General features: G+C 47.8%; 1 protein-coding gene and 1 long non-coding RNA gene across 5 annotated transcripts in view; one reads left to right on the top strand and one right to left on the bottom strand.

Annotated features, from left to right (window-relative positions):
• CA12 (carbonic anhydrase 12) overlaps window positions 1-10,925 on the bottom strand; it is a 57,859-nt gene extending 46,934 nt beyond the window's left edge. Inside the window, exons 1-2 of one of the 4 annotated variants that reach the window (XM_072962283.1) lie at window positions 10,678-10,925; window positions 3,066-3,086 (exon numbers count right to left, since the gene is read on the bottom strand). In XM_072962283.1, coding sequence (XP_072818384.1) covers window positions 3,066-3,086; window positions 10,678-10,762 — 106 coding nt within the window. In that variant the 5' untranslated portion in view covers window positions 10,763-10,925. The remainder of the gene's footprint in view (window positions 1-3,065; window positions 3,087-10,677) is intronic. The other 3 variants (XM_072962282.1, XM_072962281.1, XM_031679460.2) reach the window with 3 other exon arrangements.
• LOC116281209 (uncharacterized) overlaps window positions 1-18,664 on the top strand; it is a 78,301-nt gene that overhangs the window by 14,193 nt on the left and 45,444 nt on the right. The window contains exons 2-3 of the long non-coding RNA XR_012073254.1: window positions 9,186-9,254; window positions 13,436-14,025. This is a non-coding gene — a long non-coding RNA (uncharacterized lncRNA). The remainder of the gene's footprint in view (window positions 1-9,185; window positions 9,255-13,435; window positions 14,026-18,664) is intronic.

The following is an 18,664-nucleotide window of genomic DNA, read 5'->3' as shown; positions in this document are numbered from 1 at the left end:
ACAGCAGAGACTCCTTTAGCAGGCTGGAGTTTAGCCTCAGCTCCCACATCAGCCTGACTGGCAGTTACCCTCCATTTCAGAGTTAATGGCTCAGCAGGACTGAACTAGGACTGATTTCCAGAGAGGGCACTAACCCATCACAGGCCCAGCTGCTGCTCCAGCCACCCAGGAGGAGCGCGCGGGGCAGGGTTGGCCCCATCCTGGCTGTCAGATGGTCCTCCTGTCTCCACGGGGGGCCATCCGGAGGTCAGCCCAGTGACTCAGTGCTGAGGGGGATGGGGCTAGAGTTCTCTTTCTATGGGCTTCTAGAAGTCCTACCATGTGTTCCTGGAAACGGGAGGCCCCTGGAGCAGGATGACTCAGCAGTATCTACGTGCAAAGCAGCTGAGGTCTGCACCCTGGGAAAACCAGCCCATGGCCTTTGGTTGGACTTGCCCCATTCGGTGCAGCCTGTATTGTTTGGAAACCATTTCTCTCCAGCACCTATGCCAGGCCCTCTCTTTAGCTGTGTGATGCCAACACGGGTGCCTGCTGCCAGCCTGGACCTGCCTGCCTCCTTAGCTGTCCTTCACCCAGCCTCCTTCACTGGCCCCCACCGAGGGCTGACCCCACATCACGTACGCTCATTTCACTAATAAAAAGCCTCTGTGCTCACCCCCATGCATGTCACACATCACCAGACTCTGCCCTCTGCTTCCTCAGCAAACAGCTGCTCTAACTGTACAGAGCAGGAGGGAGAGGGGCTGGCCAACGCTAGTGGGCAAGGAGAAATGCTTCTGGATCAGTCGATGTCCCCCCCTCCTCGGGGAACACCGTGTCATGCCTACGTGGCAGTGAGATTTTCCTCCCACATCTTCTTGACACAGTGTCTCTCTGTGCCCCGGGACCATCTCACTCTGCCCAGGGAGCTGTCACACAGAGGCAGGGAGCCCTGGAGAGATGTGACTTGTGTCTCCACTCTACCCGGGAAGCCAGCAGAAGAGGTGGGGCAAGTTACCGGTGACTCAGGCTGCAAAGGTCTTGGGAAACATCTGGTCAAAGGCTCTCTAACAGAGTGTACACAAGAAGCACCTGAAATAGACACGTTTTTCAGGTTCCCCCCCACCCAGGTCCAGGCTAAGGCCCTGAAATCTGCATATTTGGAAAGCATTCCAGGTGATTCTGATGTAGCTAATCCAAAGCCACATTTTAGGAACACTGATCTGGAAACCCCTTCCCCAGGTGGGGAGAAAGCGAGACCCCCAGGGACTCACAGCGTTTACTCAAGACCATACGGAATAAGCCCCAGAGCCCGAGTGCTGCCTTCTTTCCACGCCTGCACTGCTTCCCGTCTCCTCCCACACACTGAACCTGCCCGAGGGGCCCCGATGCCCAGACTCCGCCGATCCCTCCTTTGTCAGGTCTCTGGCCCTGCCCTGCCCTCTTACTGCCATCACTGCAAACTGGACGTTAAGGCACAGAATGGGGTTTCTACAAAGCCAAACACCTTCCTGCCTCCCTTGCATCCTCCACCCCCTATGACCCTCTCTTCTCCTAAAAACACTGCCCCACCCCTCCATCCATGGGACAAAGTGGAAAAGCCTGGCCTTGCCCCTCCATGCCACCCCTATTTGACCCAACTTATCTTTCTGACCTTAGAGTCATCCCTCCCCTGTAACAACTTCTCTACATTTTTTTCCCTCAAATGCCATCCTGCATTTTCTTGCCTCCACTCATTGTGATGCCATCATCAGCTTGGCCAGTAGCACTTGCTTCCCACCATACTGAATCCTCCCCATCCTCCAAGGTCCAGGTGAAAACCCGTCTCCTCCAGGAAGCCTTCCTTGACCGTCCAGCCCGAGCACTCTCATCCTCCTTGGAACCAGCAGAGCACTGAACCGTTTACTTGTTACCTGTTATTATTACCTGTTCTAGTCTGCTTTGAATTAAGATCTTTACGTCATTCCCAGCTATAGACCACAGCCTACACTTCTTTATTCTTGCTCTTATTTCTATTGCTTGGGTAGACTGTCCTAGGAGAACATTTTTGAGATGTATGTCAGATGATGTTTTCCTACAGCCTACCCTTCTAATCACCCACCCACTCAGCAACGTGCCTCGCACAGAGTAGTATGTAAGGGATGTTAGCAGTGATGGAGCGTGAGATGCTGGAGACAAGGAAATCTTGGGCTGTAGGTGGCTGGTTGATTAGTTCAGGGAGTTTTCTATTCCTCTTGGGCGAACAAACATCCAAGGGCTAACTAGCAAATCTAAGTCAGATCTTTCTCTTGATTCTGCTTCCACTGTAGTAATCAACTTTCCGGCCCGTCACCACCCATCCTGTGCCAGTGAGGCCCCTTCCACCCTCCTGCTCACGACAACGATCTCTCTTGCACACCCCTTGTGACTCAGTCCTAAACAAGACATTATTAACATTCCTGCACTTACCAGTGGACCCTGGTGCTTGGCCCCCACCCCCACTCCAGCTGATGGTCAGATTTCCCATTCACTGCAACCCACCAGCTGAGCCAATTTCAAGCCACTTGTCTTGAAACCCTTTTGCACACTCAACGTCCCTGTTGCCCCACTTAAGCCAAGCATTTCTCTCTCACTGAGGACTGACCATCACCCCTTGGCTCACTGCTTGCTTACAAACATAACAACAAGAAGTTAATTCTAGACACACTGGCAGCGTAAGTTCTGGAGCCTGAGCCTAGCTTTCAGAAAGGGGGCTTTTATTCTTTGCTTATCGTAGGAGAAGAGCTGCAAGAGGAGAAAAGCACCCTTCTGCCCAGGGCCCTTGCAGTCTGAAGGTCAGCTGGGCATCCTCACCTGAGAGGTTTGCAGGAATCTGGGCGCCTTAACTCTATGACTTGCAGTTCGAAGGTGCAAATCAGGCTCAGCTGCTTGGAGAAAGAGCTGTACGCACAGACTGTGCGGAGCGGTTCTTTAGAGAGGATTTTGTGCCCTCTTGTAACAAAACCAGAACTGCTCTTCTCTGCCCCCGAAGTAATTGCCACAGATCAAGACATTTCTGGCTAAATACAGTCATCTCTTCAAAAAAAGCATTTAAGATCTCTACTTACCAAAATAGGTCCACTTGGATCCTGCAAAGAAAAAAACAAAGCAAGTAAGTACAATTGAGCTGGAACAAGTTAGAGAAAACAGTACAGATTTTACTTTTAAATGAGTGAGACTGTAAAAAAGGTGGATGCCCAGAACTTAAAACTTTTTCAATGTGGAGAAAAGGGAACCCTCATGTACTATTGGTGGAAACGTAAATTTGTGCAGCCATTATGGAAAACAGTGTAGCAGTTCCTCAAAAAATTAAAAACAGAACTGCCGCATGATCCAGCAATTCCACCCCTGGTATTTATCAGAAGAAAAAAAAAACACTGTTTAGAAAAGATATATGCACCCCTATGTTCATTGAAGCATTATTCACAATAGCCAAGACATGGAAGCCACCCAAGTGCCCATCAAAAAATGAATGGACAAAAAAAGATGTGATATATATACATACACACACCGTGGAATATTACTTGGCAATTAAAAAGAATGAAATCTTGCCATTTGCAACAACATGGATGGACCTAGAGGGTATTATGCTAAGTGAAAGCAGTCAGAGAAAGACAAATATTGTATGACTTCACTTATATGTAGAATCTAAAAAAAAAAAGCAAATGAACAAACATAACAAAACAGAAACAGAGTTATAGATACAAAGATGAAGGAGGTGGTTGCCAGAGGACAGGAGGGTGGGGAGAGGAAAGAAATAGGTGAAAGAGATTGAGATACAAACTTCCAGTTGTAAAATAAATGTCATCAATATGAAATGTACAGTGTGGGGAATATAGTCAATAACTATGTAATATCTTCAGATGGTGACATATTTTAAATGTATAGAAAAATCACTATGTTGTATAATAGGAACTAACATACTGTTGTAGGTCAATTATATTTCAAAAACAAACTCATAGAAGAAAATATATCGTGGTTAACAGGGGCAGAGGTGAGGGGAGGAGGAACTGGATGAAAGCTGTCAAAGGGTACAACCTTTCAGTTATAAGATAAATAAGAAATTGGGATGTGATATACAACATGATAAATATAGTTAACACTTCTGTACATTATATATGAAAGTTATTAAGAGCAAATCCTAAGAATTTTCTCACAAGGAAAAAAATTCTATTCCATTGTGTGTCTATATGAGATGAGGGATATTCAGCAGACTTACTGTGGTGAGCATTTCATGATGTTTGTGAGTTAAATCATTAGACTGTACACCTTAAACTTACATGGTGCTGTATCTCAATTACATCTCAATAAAACTGGAAGAAAAAATAAAAATACTAATTTAAAAAGCTTTTTCAAAAATATGAAAACAGATACATGTATGTATGTGCATGACTGGGACATGGTGCTATACACCAGAAATTGACACATTGTAACTGACAGTACTTCAATTAAAAAAAAAGAAATACAGAGGACTGAAAAGTAGAAAATAAAAACCACTTATTACCAACAACAACAACAAAATTTTTTTCAGAGTCCCGGTCAGACTTTTTGCTCCCAGGGGAGGCAAAGCACAGGGCAGTGATTTTGGGTGCGCGCCCAGGGTGAAGGAGGGGGCTTCTTTTTTTTTGTTTCTATTGAAGTATAGTTGACTTACAATGTTGTGTTAATCTCTGGTATATAGCATAGTGATTCATTTATACATATATATTCCTTTTCAAATTCTTTTTCATTATAGGCCATTGGAAGGTATTGAATATAGTTCCCTGTGCTGTATAGTAGGACCTTGTTGTTTATCTGTTTTATATACCGTAGTTAGTATCTGCAAATCCCAAACTCCCAATTTATCCCTCCCCAAGTTCTTCTCCTCCCATTAGCAATAAGTTTGTTTTCTACATCTGTGAGTCTGTCTCTATTTTATAAGTAAGTTCATTCGTGTCTTTTTTTTCCTCCAAATGGCATTATTTCATTCTTTGTTATGGCTGAGTAGTATTCCACTGTATAAATATACCACAGCTTCTTTATCCAGTCATCTGTTGATGGACACTTAGTTTGTTTCCATGTCTTGGTTATTGTAAATAGCTGCTATGAACATTGGGGTGCGTGTGTCTTTTTGAATTAGAGTTTTGGGAGGGAGCTTCTTGATCAGAAGCCTCCCCGACATCTTAGAGAAGCCAAATTTTATTATCTGAATAGGTAATAAATTCACAAGGCTCAAAACCCAAAAGCCACCAAAAGGTATACAGTGAAAGCTCTTCCCATCACCCAACCTCCCTGCTTCCATTAGAGCCTGCCAGTTTCAGCAGCAGATGTGAACCTTCCCCGGTAGGACTGCAGACACCTATTTGTATTCTGTCCCCCAACCCTTTCTTCACACAAATGCTAGCCTACAGGAAAACTTGTTCTGCGTCTTGCTTTTTCCCTCTTAACACAGCCTGGAGAATTGTTCTTGTCAGTACACAAGGAGGAGAAAACTAATCTCACAAAGAAAGATTTTCTTTGAGGAAGCTTGTCCCCCTCATCTGAGTGAGAATTCCAGGGGCGGTGGCATGTGGAGGAAGGTTCGGCCAGGAGTATAATGAGGTCTCCTCTCACTCCACACCCTTCACACATCAAAGTCCTTGGTGCAGATAAGTCATCGCAGGACCGTGCTCTCGTTCCCCGGTCTGCACACCTCCTTCTTCACCTCCAGAAGGAGCCTGAGACCCCGAACTGAGACTCAGGGGACACATCACAACAAGGAGACTGCTCAACTCCTATGTCCCTCTCTCCCAGCTTCTCCCAGTGCTGCCAGGATCTTGGCCCCCCAGGGTACAGCTCCCATCTCCTCTCTCTCGGGAATTGATTGGCGGTGAAACGTGCCTGACCAGCAGTCTGGTCCCTTATCACAGCTGGGCACTTCCTACCTGCGCAAATGGTGGTTTTTCAAAGGTAAAAGAGGGTTTTGCTTGTTTCTTCTTTTTAAGCTGGTTTAATCTCATATTTTTTGTTGTTGTTCTGTTTCATTTCTTTGCCTCAGTATTTTGAATTTTGTTTTTAATGTTCAAATTCGATTGGTAATTTTTTTTTCAAATTATGCTTGTGCATGGTTTAAAGGGTCAGATGGTTCCATAAGGCTTTTTTTTTTAAATCAAAATATCAGTCCCTGACCCTCACTGGCCATTTTCCTGCTCCATATGGCAACCACTTTGAATTCTTTTAAAACGATTCTTTTCGCATTATCTCCCCATCTCTAGAAAACATGCCCATCTTACTTCTTCATGATTTTCTTTGGCTTAGGCATTATTTATTGCCATCCCCCTCTGGAAGGCAAGGATGGAGAGCTCTTCCACACACCTGCAGCCCATCATCTTGTTTTATAGATGATGAAATGAAAGTCCACGAGGTGACGTGGAAGATCAGTCCTGCTAAGAAGTGTCTCTCCACATTTCCCATCACTTCTCACAAACTCAGAAAATCTTTGAGTCTCCTTCTCGATCTTTGGGATAGAGGGGGGAGTCCAGACCCTTAGAGTATCTGATTAAGTTCTGTGGACCTTTTCCCCGTAAAAATGCCCACAAGCTTGAACACACAAAATTTCATGAACACTTAATGTCATAGAACTGTGTCAGGTTTGTTTTTTTTTAAACCATAAGCTTCTTTGTCATAAACATCTTTGTCACAAGCATTTTTGCAACAAACCTTTTTGTTGCATAATTAATTGGTAGTAAGACAGTTCCGCCATGAAAGACTGAGTAACTGGCTGACAGTTTTTGGTTGGACAATCTGATTTTCACTCCTTGAAATGCATTAGCATTTCTTCCAATTCGTGACATTATTGATGGCTTTACCCAGCTGACAGATGACGATGATTTACCCCAAGAGTTGGTTGCTTACTCTGAAGCATGCCACCTTGGAGGAGAAAGAGGCAAAGGGCCTCGAAGGTGCAGAGTTGAGCCAACATTTCCCACAGAACCCTGGAACATCTATCAACAGACATGGGACAGATATGCCAAGAACACACGACAATACAGAAGCTTTCGCAGCGCAACACAAAGCTCAGGTACAAACATGCACGCTAGCATTTGGAAACTGAAACCTCTTTTAATGAAGGAAGAAATGTTAGCAACAAAGAAAAAGTGTGATGCCAAACCAGGAGATGAATCCACAAGGCAAAAAAGAAAAAAAAAGTATAAAATACTATGAACAAAAGACTTGGAAGACCAACGCTGAGGTACAACCCACATGATAAAATCAGTCATTGCTGTGAATGTACACATATTTTAAATGTATTCAAATATTTTGTATTTCCCAATGGTTTTTCAAATTTTGTTATTTTTTAAAGGTTGTTTATCTGTTTTTATTTTTATTTTTTAATGGAGGTACTGGGGATTGAACCCAGGACCTTGTGCATGCTAAGCATGCACTCTGCCACCGAGCTATACCCTCCCCTACTGAAATAATTTTGTTATTTCCTTCTTACGTTTCAATGTGTCCTTTTTTGATGTCCTTTTTTTACTTTTCATTATTTTATTTTCTACTGTAAAATTGCCTTATGGGCCAATTGGTTGTTCAGCAAAAATGCTTGTGGCAAGATGGTTACAGTGAAAGTACCCAGGACCCACAGGGTACTGAAACCAGCTATGGACCCGACAGGGATTGACAATCCCAAAATTAACCTTCCTCGGATTATTGATTGGATGAAGACATTCAGAATCATGGAGAAACCAAATCTGTACGTGACCGCCAAGTTTACGACTAGCCTTTTACTGAGACAGTAGTGAAAAGGGACAAAAAGGCATTGCCTTTGAACCACGCTACAGAAGACCTCAGTCCTCTCTCCTGAACATTTTCCTTCAGCGTTTTGTTTGAAGGGTTCTATTAAAACACAGTTACAGATTCCAGAGGCAGAGGAAGCCGGATTATTGTCACTTAGCCTGGCAGAGCACTTGGGGGTCCAGGATGTAAGATTCCATCAGTAACAGGGAAGTTCGTCCCCATTACGTCCCTAGAGAGACACAGGTGTTCCTGGAGGCCACCAGAAAAAACACCCGTTGCCTCTGAGCAGTCCTGCCTCGGCCAGAATTTTATTTGCACCTGAGGCAAAATCAAACATAGCCTTAATATCCTGCATCTTTTGCGATCTTCCCCAAGGCTTGGGAAGCTCAGCTTTCCCCATTGCCGTAGCTCTCCTCCTCAGATAAGGTATCAGCATGACACTCGAGAGCTCAGGGACCAAAGTAACAGTGTGGGCATCTGGGGTTGTAAGGCCTCGGCGCGTGACACAGGCCTGGGGACTTGCTCCTGAAGAGCAGCAGGGTCAGAGCAGTCTCTCCCACCCTCCTTTCTCTGCATGAGCCTGCTTGGCCCTCAGGACTTGATGCTTTGGGTGGAAATGGCAGTGTCTGGAGGGGCGCAGAAGCTAGAGGCTGGGGGTGGGGGGAAGCACTGTAAAATGAAGGGAGGGTAGTCTGAGTCAGGGGGTCTCGTTGGATGACAGTCAGGGCCCAGCCTGGTTTACTGTCCGCTCAGAACTGAAGTCAGGAAGGCTTCATAAAGGACGTGGAGGGGGTGTGTGTTTGCTTTATCTGGAAACGGCCCCTCCCCACCCCTACCTTTAGGAGAAGAGTCTTCACCCCACAGGCAGGCCAGGCCAAGGCCCCTGCGGCTGCACCTCAGCAGCCTCACGTGGCAACTGCTCTCTTTCCAAGAAGGTCACCCTGGGAGGCCCAGCTGGACGCCTGTTAGGACCTGCAGACCCAGCTTATACTGGGCCAGGAGAACGCCCTGGGTGCTCGCAGAGGAAATGATATTTGCAACGTTCAACGCCCAGCTTGCTTCCTGTCCTAGGTTCTAGAACCTTCCCTGAGTAACTGACATCCGGGGCAGCCCAAGATCGCACAGCTCTCCACACTGGGTTCATGCAGAGCAAGCACAGCAGAATTCATCAAAATGCCCCCCCGCCCGTCCCCAGCAGTAAGAATTCCAAGGTTGTCTCTGGAAGATGCTTGACTTCACCTTCCTGAGCCCCCTCCCTCCCTGACCCCCACGTTCACCAGTGCCAACTGCCGGAAGTTTCCGTGTCCAGGCAGAGGGCAGACCACGCTCTCCTCCTCTTGGTGCAGCCAAACCCCCCTGCGCCCCCTACCTTGGGTTAATGCTGACACTCGACTCTACACCTCAGTGATTTTTGCTTTGACCTTGTCCCCCAGGTAATTGAAAAGCCAAGAAACCTACCGGGAGGATAACAGAATAAAAGCTGCGTTCTCAGAATCAAGGGGGTAAGCAGACTGGCCGCCCAGTGTGGGGCGATGGAGTTTTCACTGCGAAGTTCCCCCAGCCCAGCTGGGAGCACGGGAGGGGAGGGAGGGCACAGAGGGCTGGGGAAGCGAGAGGAGGGAAGAGGAGCTGCCCCCAGAGCGAGGGGAGGACAGGCTTCCAGGGAAGGGGGCCAGTGTTTGTCTCGGAGCTGCTCTGGAGCTAAAAGGGAGATTTCTGGTGAAACCTCAGGTCTCAGTGCAGCTTTCTTGAGAGGGAGATACATGTCAAAGTCTGCAGTCTTAAAAATTATTTTCCACTTTTATACAACTCCTTTCTCCCCACTACCTTCTATTTCTCCCCGACCAGATGAGGGAGATGCTAGCAAGCATATCACGCCAGCTAGTGGATTCGAAATGGATTAAGAGGAAAGACAAAGTTGCTGACTGCCCGGGTCCTCCTGCCCCGCGGTCTCGGTGACCTCCGAGAGGAGGGGGTCTCTGAGCTGCTGAGCAGGACCAACTTCCCACCACCACCACCACCACTGCCTAGCCAGAGGGGGTTGATTTTCAGCCATTCTAGTCGCTTTGGGCCCTTCTATAAATGTTTTGTCCTAGCCTGGGTCCAGGAATGGTTGCATCTACAAATATCTTACAACTTGGGGCAAACTCTGACAAGGACAGGAGTCACCACCATCCGTTACTCAAGAAGTTTCCAAAAGCGCTCACCCAGCTGTGGGGGGGGGGGGGGGCAGGCAAAAACCCTGATCTTGGCTGCTCATCGCAACTCACTGCCCAGACCTCAGCCTCAGTTCAGGCCCCCCGCCTCCTCCTGCCACTGCTCGGCACCACCAGCCTCCAGCCCTTCGGGATTAAAAGCCCTCATTACACTCAAAAATAAGGTGTGTATGCTTGTCTGGGGGCACGTACACACACACGTGTACATTCAGAATAGTAGAGCCCTTCTGGCGAAAAACAATGATTAAGGACGGGATGCATCATCCCTTTGACTTGGAGGTAAAACCTAGGGGCAAAGAGTCTCTCCTCCAAGGAAAAGCACCCACCATGGTAGAGGGTTCTGCCCTGGGGCCACTGCAAACCCTCCCGCGTAATGACACTGCTCAGAACGCCCCAGTGTCTTCTCCACCATCTGCACGTGGATCAGGTTCTGTTTCTCCTCCCCAGGCAGCAAATTCCCAAGCCACTTCTCCATATTTCAACGCACATATTTTAACGCCGAGACAACCGAGCTCCCCCTCAACCGCAGCAGAGCCTGCATTCCGAAGGAAAAACGAAGCATCCTTTGTAAAAACGTGCTCTTTGAGACCATGCACGTCCTTCCCTGCTCCGCACGAATGATTTTACTTTATCATTAAAGAGCTCTGTGGGGAATCCTATCCTGGTGCCGCCGAGCGCTCGGCACTGTTAGAAGAGGCAGAAACTTTACCGTTGAGTGGGGCTGGGCTGGAAGGCTGTTGCTTTAAGATCACCAGCAGGAGGACAGCAGCCGCGTGCAGGCTGCGGCCGGGCATCTTCGGGCGGCTCTTTCGGGAAGGCGGGCGCGGGCGGCCGGCGGCTTGGCTGCTCCGGGGCTGGCGGGGCGCGCACGGGGGCCTCGTGCGCGCAGCCGGGGCGCCGGGGCGAGCACGTCTAGCCTTTGGGCTCCTGGCTCCTCGCGGGCTGCTTTTATGGAGCGACTCAGCCCCAAACACATGATGTCATCGTGTGGGGTGGGGGTGGAGGGGAGAACGCCCTGCCTACAGCAGGTCTGGCGCCCCAGTTCCAAGGTGAGTCGTAACCCTGCCTTGAGCCGCGCTCCGCGGGGCAGTGGCCCGAGCGCTCCTCCGGTCGGGGCTGACCTGGGAAGCCAGTTCTCCGTGGGAGCCGCGGGCAGGCGTGCAAGAGAACCTCCTGCCGCTGCCCGATTGGAAGGGGTGCACGTAGGGACTCGCTTCCGTGGCCACGGCCTTGGTGTGTCACTGCCCTTACTGAAAAGCCCCCTAAGTACAAGGCCATATGGACAGAATCCTCCTTCTGGGCACCGATTGTGTGCCTGCCTGGACTGGGCACACCTTAGCGACTGGACAGGACAGCTGGGCTGGCTGCGCTCAAATTTAGAATTTCTGCAGATTGTACAATGAGTCCTGATAAGGTCATACCTTTGAAATTTAGAGGGAAAGAAATCAGTAGGTAGATATCACAGTGGGCGTATACTGTGAAGTAGAAATAGATGTACAGATAGAGTAAGTAGATAAAATAAAACAGCTTTACTAAGCAATTAGACTTTCCCCTCATATCAGGTACGTAGACAAGGCTCATACTAGTTCATAATATCCATCATTCTCTAGGAAGCTGGTGTTTTGAGGGGGTGCCTTCTCTGGGGTAGCAGCAAAAAAAGGGACTCACATGTTTAGTGAGTGCCTACTCCGTGCCAGGCTCTGTACTAGGCATTTTGCATCTTGGTTTAGATCAGTGTCTGAGTTCTGCTTCCAGTGCATATTGTCATTACCTGTTGCTCATTTCTGCCCACTTTCCCCACATAGCAATGTTTTTAATATGTGTGTACGAACATCTAGGGCCATACACCCGTGGCTCTGATCCTCTTCGTATTCAGCTCATACTCGATCGTTAAGTCAAAGGTCTCATTACCCTGCTGCTCCCAGTGCTCACTAAATCTTCCTGCTGCTGCTGCTCCCCCTTGCTGTTCCCCCCACCACCCTGGTCATTTGTGTTTCCGGCCTCCCTGGGTCCTCTGAATGTGTCTGCATGGCTCCCGGTGCTGGGCTCTGTTTCCTTCCGGTTCTGCGACCCTGCCTGTTCTCTTGGCCCCCTGGTGCCTACAGGCATTGCTCAGATCACATGGTCTGCTGACTGGTGCCCACCCCCAGCCCTGGTGCGTGATGCCTGGTTTGGTGAACTGGCCCATCCTGCCCTCTTCTCTTGGCCACCAGTGGCCTGACCGGCTCTCACCTCTCTCAGGTCTGCGCTGACCCTCAGCCCAAGTGGACCCTTAGTGACCAGGGAAGCCACTTGTCTATGGTGGCTGTGGAGGTATAGACCAGCTTTTCTGCTGAAAGCCACCAGGAAGCACATGCCACTCACATTTCAAGAGGGGCTACTGTTCTGTCCCTATCTGCTCAGCTATTGTGTGGGTAAATAAAGGGCTTTGAAGTCTTTTTAAGGAAGTAGTTATGAAGACAACCCTGTTACAAGCACTTTCAGACTGCGGTAGGCTTAAGGATGACCTTTTTTGCCTGCAACTCCGGATGAAGAGCCATGCCTCCAGGGTGGTGAGCTCTCGCTTCCCTGTGGCTCTTAAGACACTCGTGTTTAATTTGACATCAAGGGATTTAGAAGATGAAATACCCTAGAGAAACACGGGAGACTGGGGTGGAGCCACTGCAGATTGAGGGATGCACACCATGGAGGTGAAGTCACTCACCCCGCCTCTCACGGCTACTTTAAGGGAAACTGAGCCGGGCACACACAGTTCGTTACTCCTGCTCCACGTGTTTTCCCTTTATGTCAAGTCCAATTTCTCCTTGAACATGCACCTCTCCGGGTTCCCCAGGGTTTCCCAGAGATGGAGAAATGAAAAAAAGGGAGAAGGTGGATTTAATAGAGGAATGAGGCAAGATTGTGAGCTGGGTCTGAGGAAGAGAAAGGAGAGGGTGGGAGTGTTTACTGCATATCATCTTGATCAGAGACCTGGTTAATTAGTAGACAGTGGATAGCAATTCAAAGGGAATTGAGAATATAAATGGAGACACAATTGCCTTAAGTACTTTGAATGAATTTTTTTCCTTCTAGTTTTATTGAGCTATAATTGACGTGTAGCACTGTGTAAGTTTAAGGGGCACAGCATAATGATTTGATTTACACACATCATGAAGTGAATGTCACAGTAAGTTTAGATGAACATTGTCTGATAAATGTACAAAACAAAAAGAAGAAAATATTTTTTCCTCGTGATGAGAACTCTTAAGATTTACTCTAACAACTGTCACATATAATGTTATGTTGTACATTACATCCCCAGTACATATCTTATAACTGGAAATGTGTGCCTTTTGATTGCCTTCTTCCAATTCCCCCACCCCCTACCTCTAATAACCAGAAATCTGATCTTTTTCTATGAGTTTGTTTGTTTCTTTATTTGTTTGAAGTATAACTGACCTACAGAGTGATTTTTTTTTTTGTCTTAGGGGATCAGAGGAAGAAGCAGCAAATGAATGAATGACCAAGTTTCTAAAATATTGAAGCTGAGTATCAAGCCTCCTTCTCCCACCCTCGCAAAAAACAGCACAAACCTAACCAGCCTAAGACCCCAGCTCTGGGAACCCCCTCTTCCAGAGGCTTCCTGAGGCCTGTGTGACTGAACGCATGCAGACTTGCTTTGCCATCAGCAGATGGGGCAATTGTCAGCCAATGAATAGCCTATTGCTCAATAGATTAGAGTGGAAAGTGGGCCTTCACCGCTCAAAAGGTGGCACCAGGCCACCAAACGGCACGCCCAGATGAAAGGCTCCAGGGAGCAGAGCTCCTCTAAAATGTCACCATCTGGACTGACACGAGGGTGAGGCTGATGAGTCAAAGAGCAGGGGCGTGTGGAGGAGAGGAACGCAGGAATCGGTGTCAGGAGGCCTGGACTGAAGTGCCTGCCCCACCGCTTACTGGATGGCCTTGACAGCGGTGCGACCTCTCTGAACTTCAGCTCCCTCATCTGTAAAGCGCAGATGGTCATCTCCGCCCCTGCGACATCCACAGAGCTGATATATCGCTGGAATGAGATAAGGTGGGTGGAAGCTTCTCTGCTCATTCATTCGTTCACCCTTTACGCACCAGGCACTATGCGAGGCATAGTCCCTGCTCTTGCAGAGTGTGTACACAGAAGACAAATAATCTCATAATTGACTGCGTAACTATGACTGTAATAAGTTTGCTGGAAGGCTAACGTCCAACCAGGAGGGACCCACTGGGGCCGTGACGGAAAACGTCCCCGGTGTAAGGAGTAGAGTCTGTGACTTCACGCACCTTTGAAATGCGCAGCAAATACCAGGCTCTTCCTTGTCAAAGCTGGCGCCGCTTGGCAGTATTTTTCCTTTACATAAGCTAAGCGTTGGCCTTTCAGGTACAAGGGTTAGAGTGTAGGTTTTTATTTTTTTATTTAAAAAAATGTATTATTATTATTATTATTTTGTTAATGAGGGTATTGGAAATTGAACCCAGGACCTGGTGCCTGCTAAGCACATGACATAGCACTGAGCTACACCCCCCACCCCCCCAAGTTTTTTCTTTTTCAAGGTAAGTATTAACTCTTCAGACAGTGTCACTCAATTGGTAATGCACCTTTGTAAGGGGCTAAAGAAAGGGCTGGTGGGAGGACAACTCACACTGATTGAGTGCCTACTGTTTGCCTGACACTGTGCTTGGCACTTCATTTTTCCAACAGCCCATGGGGGTAATGTTCAGTTTGCCATTTTACGGACGAGGAACCCTTAGCTTGGAAAAGTGAAATCCCTTCCTTGCACAGATTCACGACGCTTGAGCGGCAGAGAATCAATTGTCAACTAGATGATTCTGTGTCTCCAAGACCCAAGCAGGCTCTTTCCATGGCTATCCTAACAAATGCCTCAAATGGGGACGTTGTATTTCTGGATCCCTCTGAGAGGTGGATTCTCTGGGTTTCCAGATGCTGTGTTTGTTGACTGGTTGGTCAGGGGCACAGCGTGCCACTGCTGGCAATCAAATAACGCTCTGCTCGGGAGACAGCTGTGTCCTTCTCCCCGAGCGCCGTGGGGATACTGAGGGACCCTGCGCTCTGGCCACTGGGTAGAGCATCTTCCCAAATGAGACACAAGGAACTGAGACCACAGAGCTTTGACTCGAATATAAGCCAACCACATAGTTCCTTGTTATACTGAGGAGCTCTACTTTGACCAGGGAAACCGTAGGGAGGGAGAGGGAAGGAAGAAGGAAGGAAAAGGCCAGGGGGTTTCCTTTGCCTGGGTGGTGGCTGAGGGAACGTCTAGGGTACAACTTGCATGGACCCACTGATCCCAGTGCAGATGTCTAGGTCTTTGAAAATACCGTCACTTGTGTAGCTTTCTCACATCTATTTCTTCACTTCTGCAGCCATGGGCTAGACTCATGACCCCTGTGTGAACCCTAGCTCCCCTGCTCAGTTTCAGGCAGGATCGGGTGGAGGGCAATGTGACCCACAGGAAAGAAAGGCGGACTCGTGGCTCTGCCAGGAACCAGCCCTGGGCTCTTAGCAAGTCTCTAGCCTGGTATGTGCCTCTGTTTTCTGATCTGTAAGTCAAAATAAGAATATCTAACCCCACACAGGGTTGAGGGTGTAGGGTAAGACCATATATGTGAGAGAACTTTGGAAAACAAACATTTGCTGTGCACAAGAAATTCCTGAGAGTGTGCTTGAAATAAGAAAGAAAAAAAGAAAGGAAGCCGACTTAATCTCAGCCTTGGTTTACTAACCTAAGAAAGCGAAATCTGGGGTCCAACAAGGGACCGAACGTTCTTACGTAGCCCCTGCCATGGTAACTGGTGACTCTGGTCCAATTACTTGTCCACGAAATCCTTCAGCTGCTTCTTTTGTAGAGTTGGGAATAATGGCTTGCCATCGGGACTTGTATAAAGCACTCTGCGTGATCGATTAAAAAAACGACAATCAAAATCCTACGCACACGGAAAGGTAGCATTTTAAGTGAAAATGAACCTTGGGGTGATATGTTTTACCTCTTTGCAGGTAAATCATTCTGAAAACCATAGTTAGCTGACACCGAGATCGCTTAGGAGACATAACTAGACTATAATAGCTTAAGGTTTCTCTTATCCATCTCTCATTTCACACCGGCCGGTTGGATCCACTCTCCTCTAACCCCACAGCTTTGGCCCAGATCCTGTTCTTCTTGCTCTCCTGCTGAAGCATTTTCCTCTCTCACCCCTGTCTTTTAAACTAAAATGCAGTCAGAGACCACATTCCAGCAAGCTCACAGGTGCCAATCTAAAGCTAATAGTCCTGATATCAATTCTGATGTCTCCTGCCCAGGGTTAGGGAGGCCAGACGGTCTAGGGGAAAGAGCTTTGGCATCCTGCAAACCTGGACTTGGAAACTCAGCTCCACCACTCACCACCTGTGTGATCTTGAGCAGGTCACTTACCCTCTCTGAGTCTTAGTTTCCTACTTTTTAAAGAGGTGAAGGCCACAGAGTAAGTGTACCCCAAAGAGCAGTAGGGAGGAATAAATACCATGAGCTAGGCACGTGAAGGACCTATCACCATGGTACGTAATAAACACTGTATAAATGTAGTTCTCTGCTGTAGAAAGGTCTTGACTGGCTGAAGGGGCACTGTTCCACCCCATAGTTTCTAGTTTGGGCAGCCCCACCAACTTCCCTGGTTTGAGCAATCACACCAAACTCCATGAACCCTAAGAGAAGAATGAGTGATTTTCAAGCATCACTCTCCCCGCAATTCTGAACACTGGCCTTTCAAAGAACGTAGCTTGTGTCATAACAAGCCAGTCTCCCCACTGAAGCAATGATGCCATCTAAGCCAGTAGACTCAGAACCGCTTGACCACAGGAAATGCCCAATCACTGGAGTCCTGGGGCTGGGAGGTTTTCCTGTGCTCAGAGATGCCACGTACTATTGGAATAAGCTGGTCATTTCCTCTTGCCTGGATCCTCCAGTTCTCTGCAATTCCGGGAATTCATGAGCTGATCCCTCACTTCAGTTCCTTTCAAAGCAAACTTGCAGGCAACCCCCAGATGCCTGTATTTCAGTTTGCATTCTTCTCCCCTGGTTATGGATTCTGTCCCTCGGCCAGCTGGACTTTGCACACTGAGCTGGGTTACCTCGTTTCATCTCCTGTACCTGACAGAGAGCTCAGGAGGCTGGAAGCCTGGGGCCGGTGACACTGCCAGCCTCGTGGCGTGGACAGGTGAAGACCAGCAGCCTTCCCCGCAGACTATTCAGGTTGAGTTGCCTCTCTGGCCAGAAGCCAGCTCTGGCAAGGATTCAGCTTCCTCTCAAGCCCTGAGAAAGAGCTCAGGTGTATCTGGGGACCAGCAGAGCAGGTAGGCAGCCACGGCTTAATAAGTCTCTCCCCTCCAGCATACAGAACAAGAGAGAGCTCCCTGTGGAGAGGCTGCATGGCCCGCCCACTGAGACGAGTAAAGAAATCTTACCTATGCACTACTTTTTAATGCCCATCCCACTCCCCATCCTTGATATAAGTTTGGGGCTCACTTTGTAGTACAGGAAATGACAACTAAATTACTCCTGTCTGCATCCTAGCTCTTTAACACAGAGATGCAAAGCTTCACTTTGATATTACACATCCCTGTTCTCTCTACTCGACAGGGTTTTGTGGGTGGTAGGAATGATGACAAGATCCAGTGACAGTCCTTAAAAGACTTTCCAAGAATCGGAAGATGAAAACTCCGAAACTTGGGCTGGCTCTTCAAATTCCGTTTCCTCCGAGGGGATGAGAAGGGGAAATGCCTCCAACACCGGCCGTTCCCATTTTTATCGTAGACTGTGGCACTTAATTCCAATGAGAGTTTGTAAAATTCTTTTGAGCTGTTTAGGAAGGGCGCTATCCTCCGAAATTACAAAGTGCGATGATGCTTGTAACTGCTGAGCTGCTTGTGTTTAGTGGAGGCATCGGGTGTGTCTGTGATACGAAGGGTCCCTGAGCTAATTCCACCTCCAAGAGAAAAAAACAAGTTAACACAGGCCCCGTTCACAGGAAAGAAATCAATTCAGAGGCAGTGAATTAGAGAAACGCCATCATAACACGGGTCTCCTGTAACTGGCTGTCCACAGAAGGAAAGTGGGGAGAAGCGGGGAAGAGGGCAGAGAAAAGGCATGGAAGAGTTCTAACTCGTGGCCGTCGCCCAGGCAAAAGGGAGATGAAGGACGTGAAGGACGTGAAAGACGGCGCCGTGGCTTCCACCTGGGGGGTGAGAAGCAGGGCGGTCTTGTGAACGTTCAATGTGGAGGGTCTGATGCTGCACAAAGCATGCCAGCCAAGACTGGAAATGCAACTTTTTTTTAAAAAATTGAAATATAGTTGATTTACAGTATTAGTTTCAGGTGTACAATGCAGGAATTCAATCCTCCACTTAAAGTTGTTATAAAATATTGGCTCTATTCTCTGTGATGGACAATATATCCTTATAGTTTATTTATTTGATATATTACTGTGTTTGTGCCTCTTAATCCCCTACCCCTATCTTGCCCTTCTCCCCCTTACCTTTAAAGTTGCTTGGAAATGGAACCTTAAACATTGAGTTAGGACAGGAAAACATCTCAGCCAGTTGACTTTTATATACAAAGCTATTTAGAGGGAATTTGTAAAGGAAAAAAAATTGCCCACTCCTCCATCCTACCTGACAATAACTTCATTAC

Source organism: Vicugna pacos, chromosome 6 (genome assembly GCF_048564905.1).
Source record: "Vicugna pacos chromosome 6, VicPac4, whole genome shotgun sequence".
Classification (NCBI taxonomy): domain Eukaryota; kingdom Metazoa; phylum Chordata; class Mammalia; order Artiodactyla; family Camelidae; genus Vicugna; species Vicugna pacos.
This window is presented reverse-complemented; position numbering and strand designations above follow the sequence as displayed.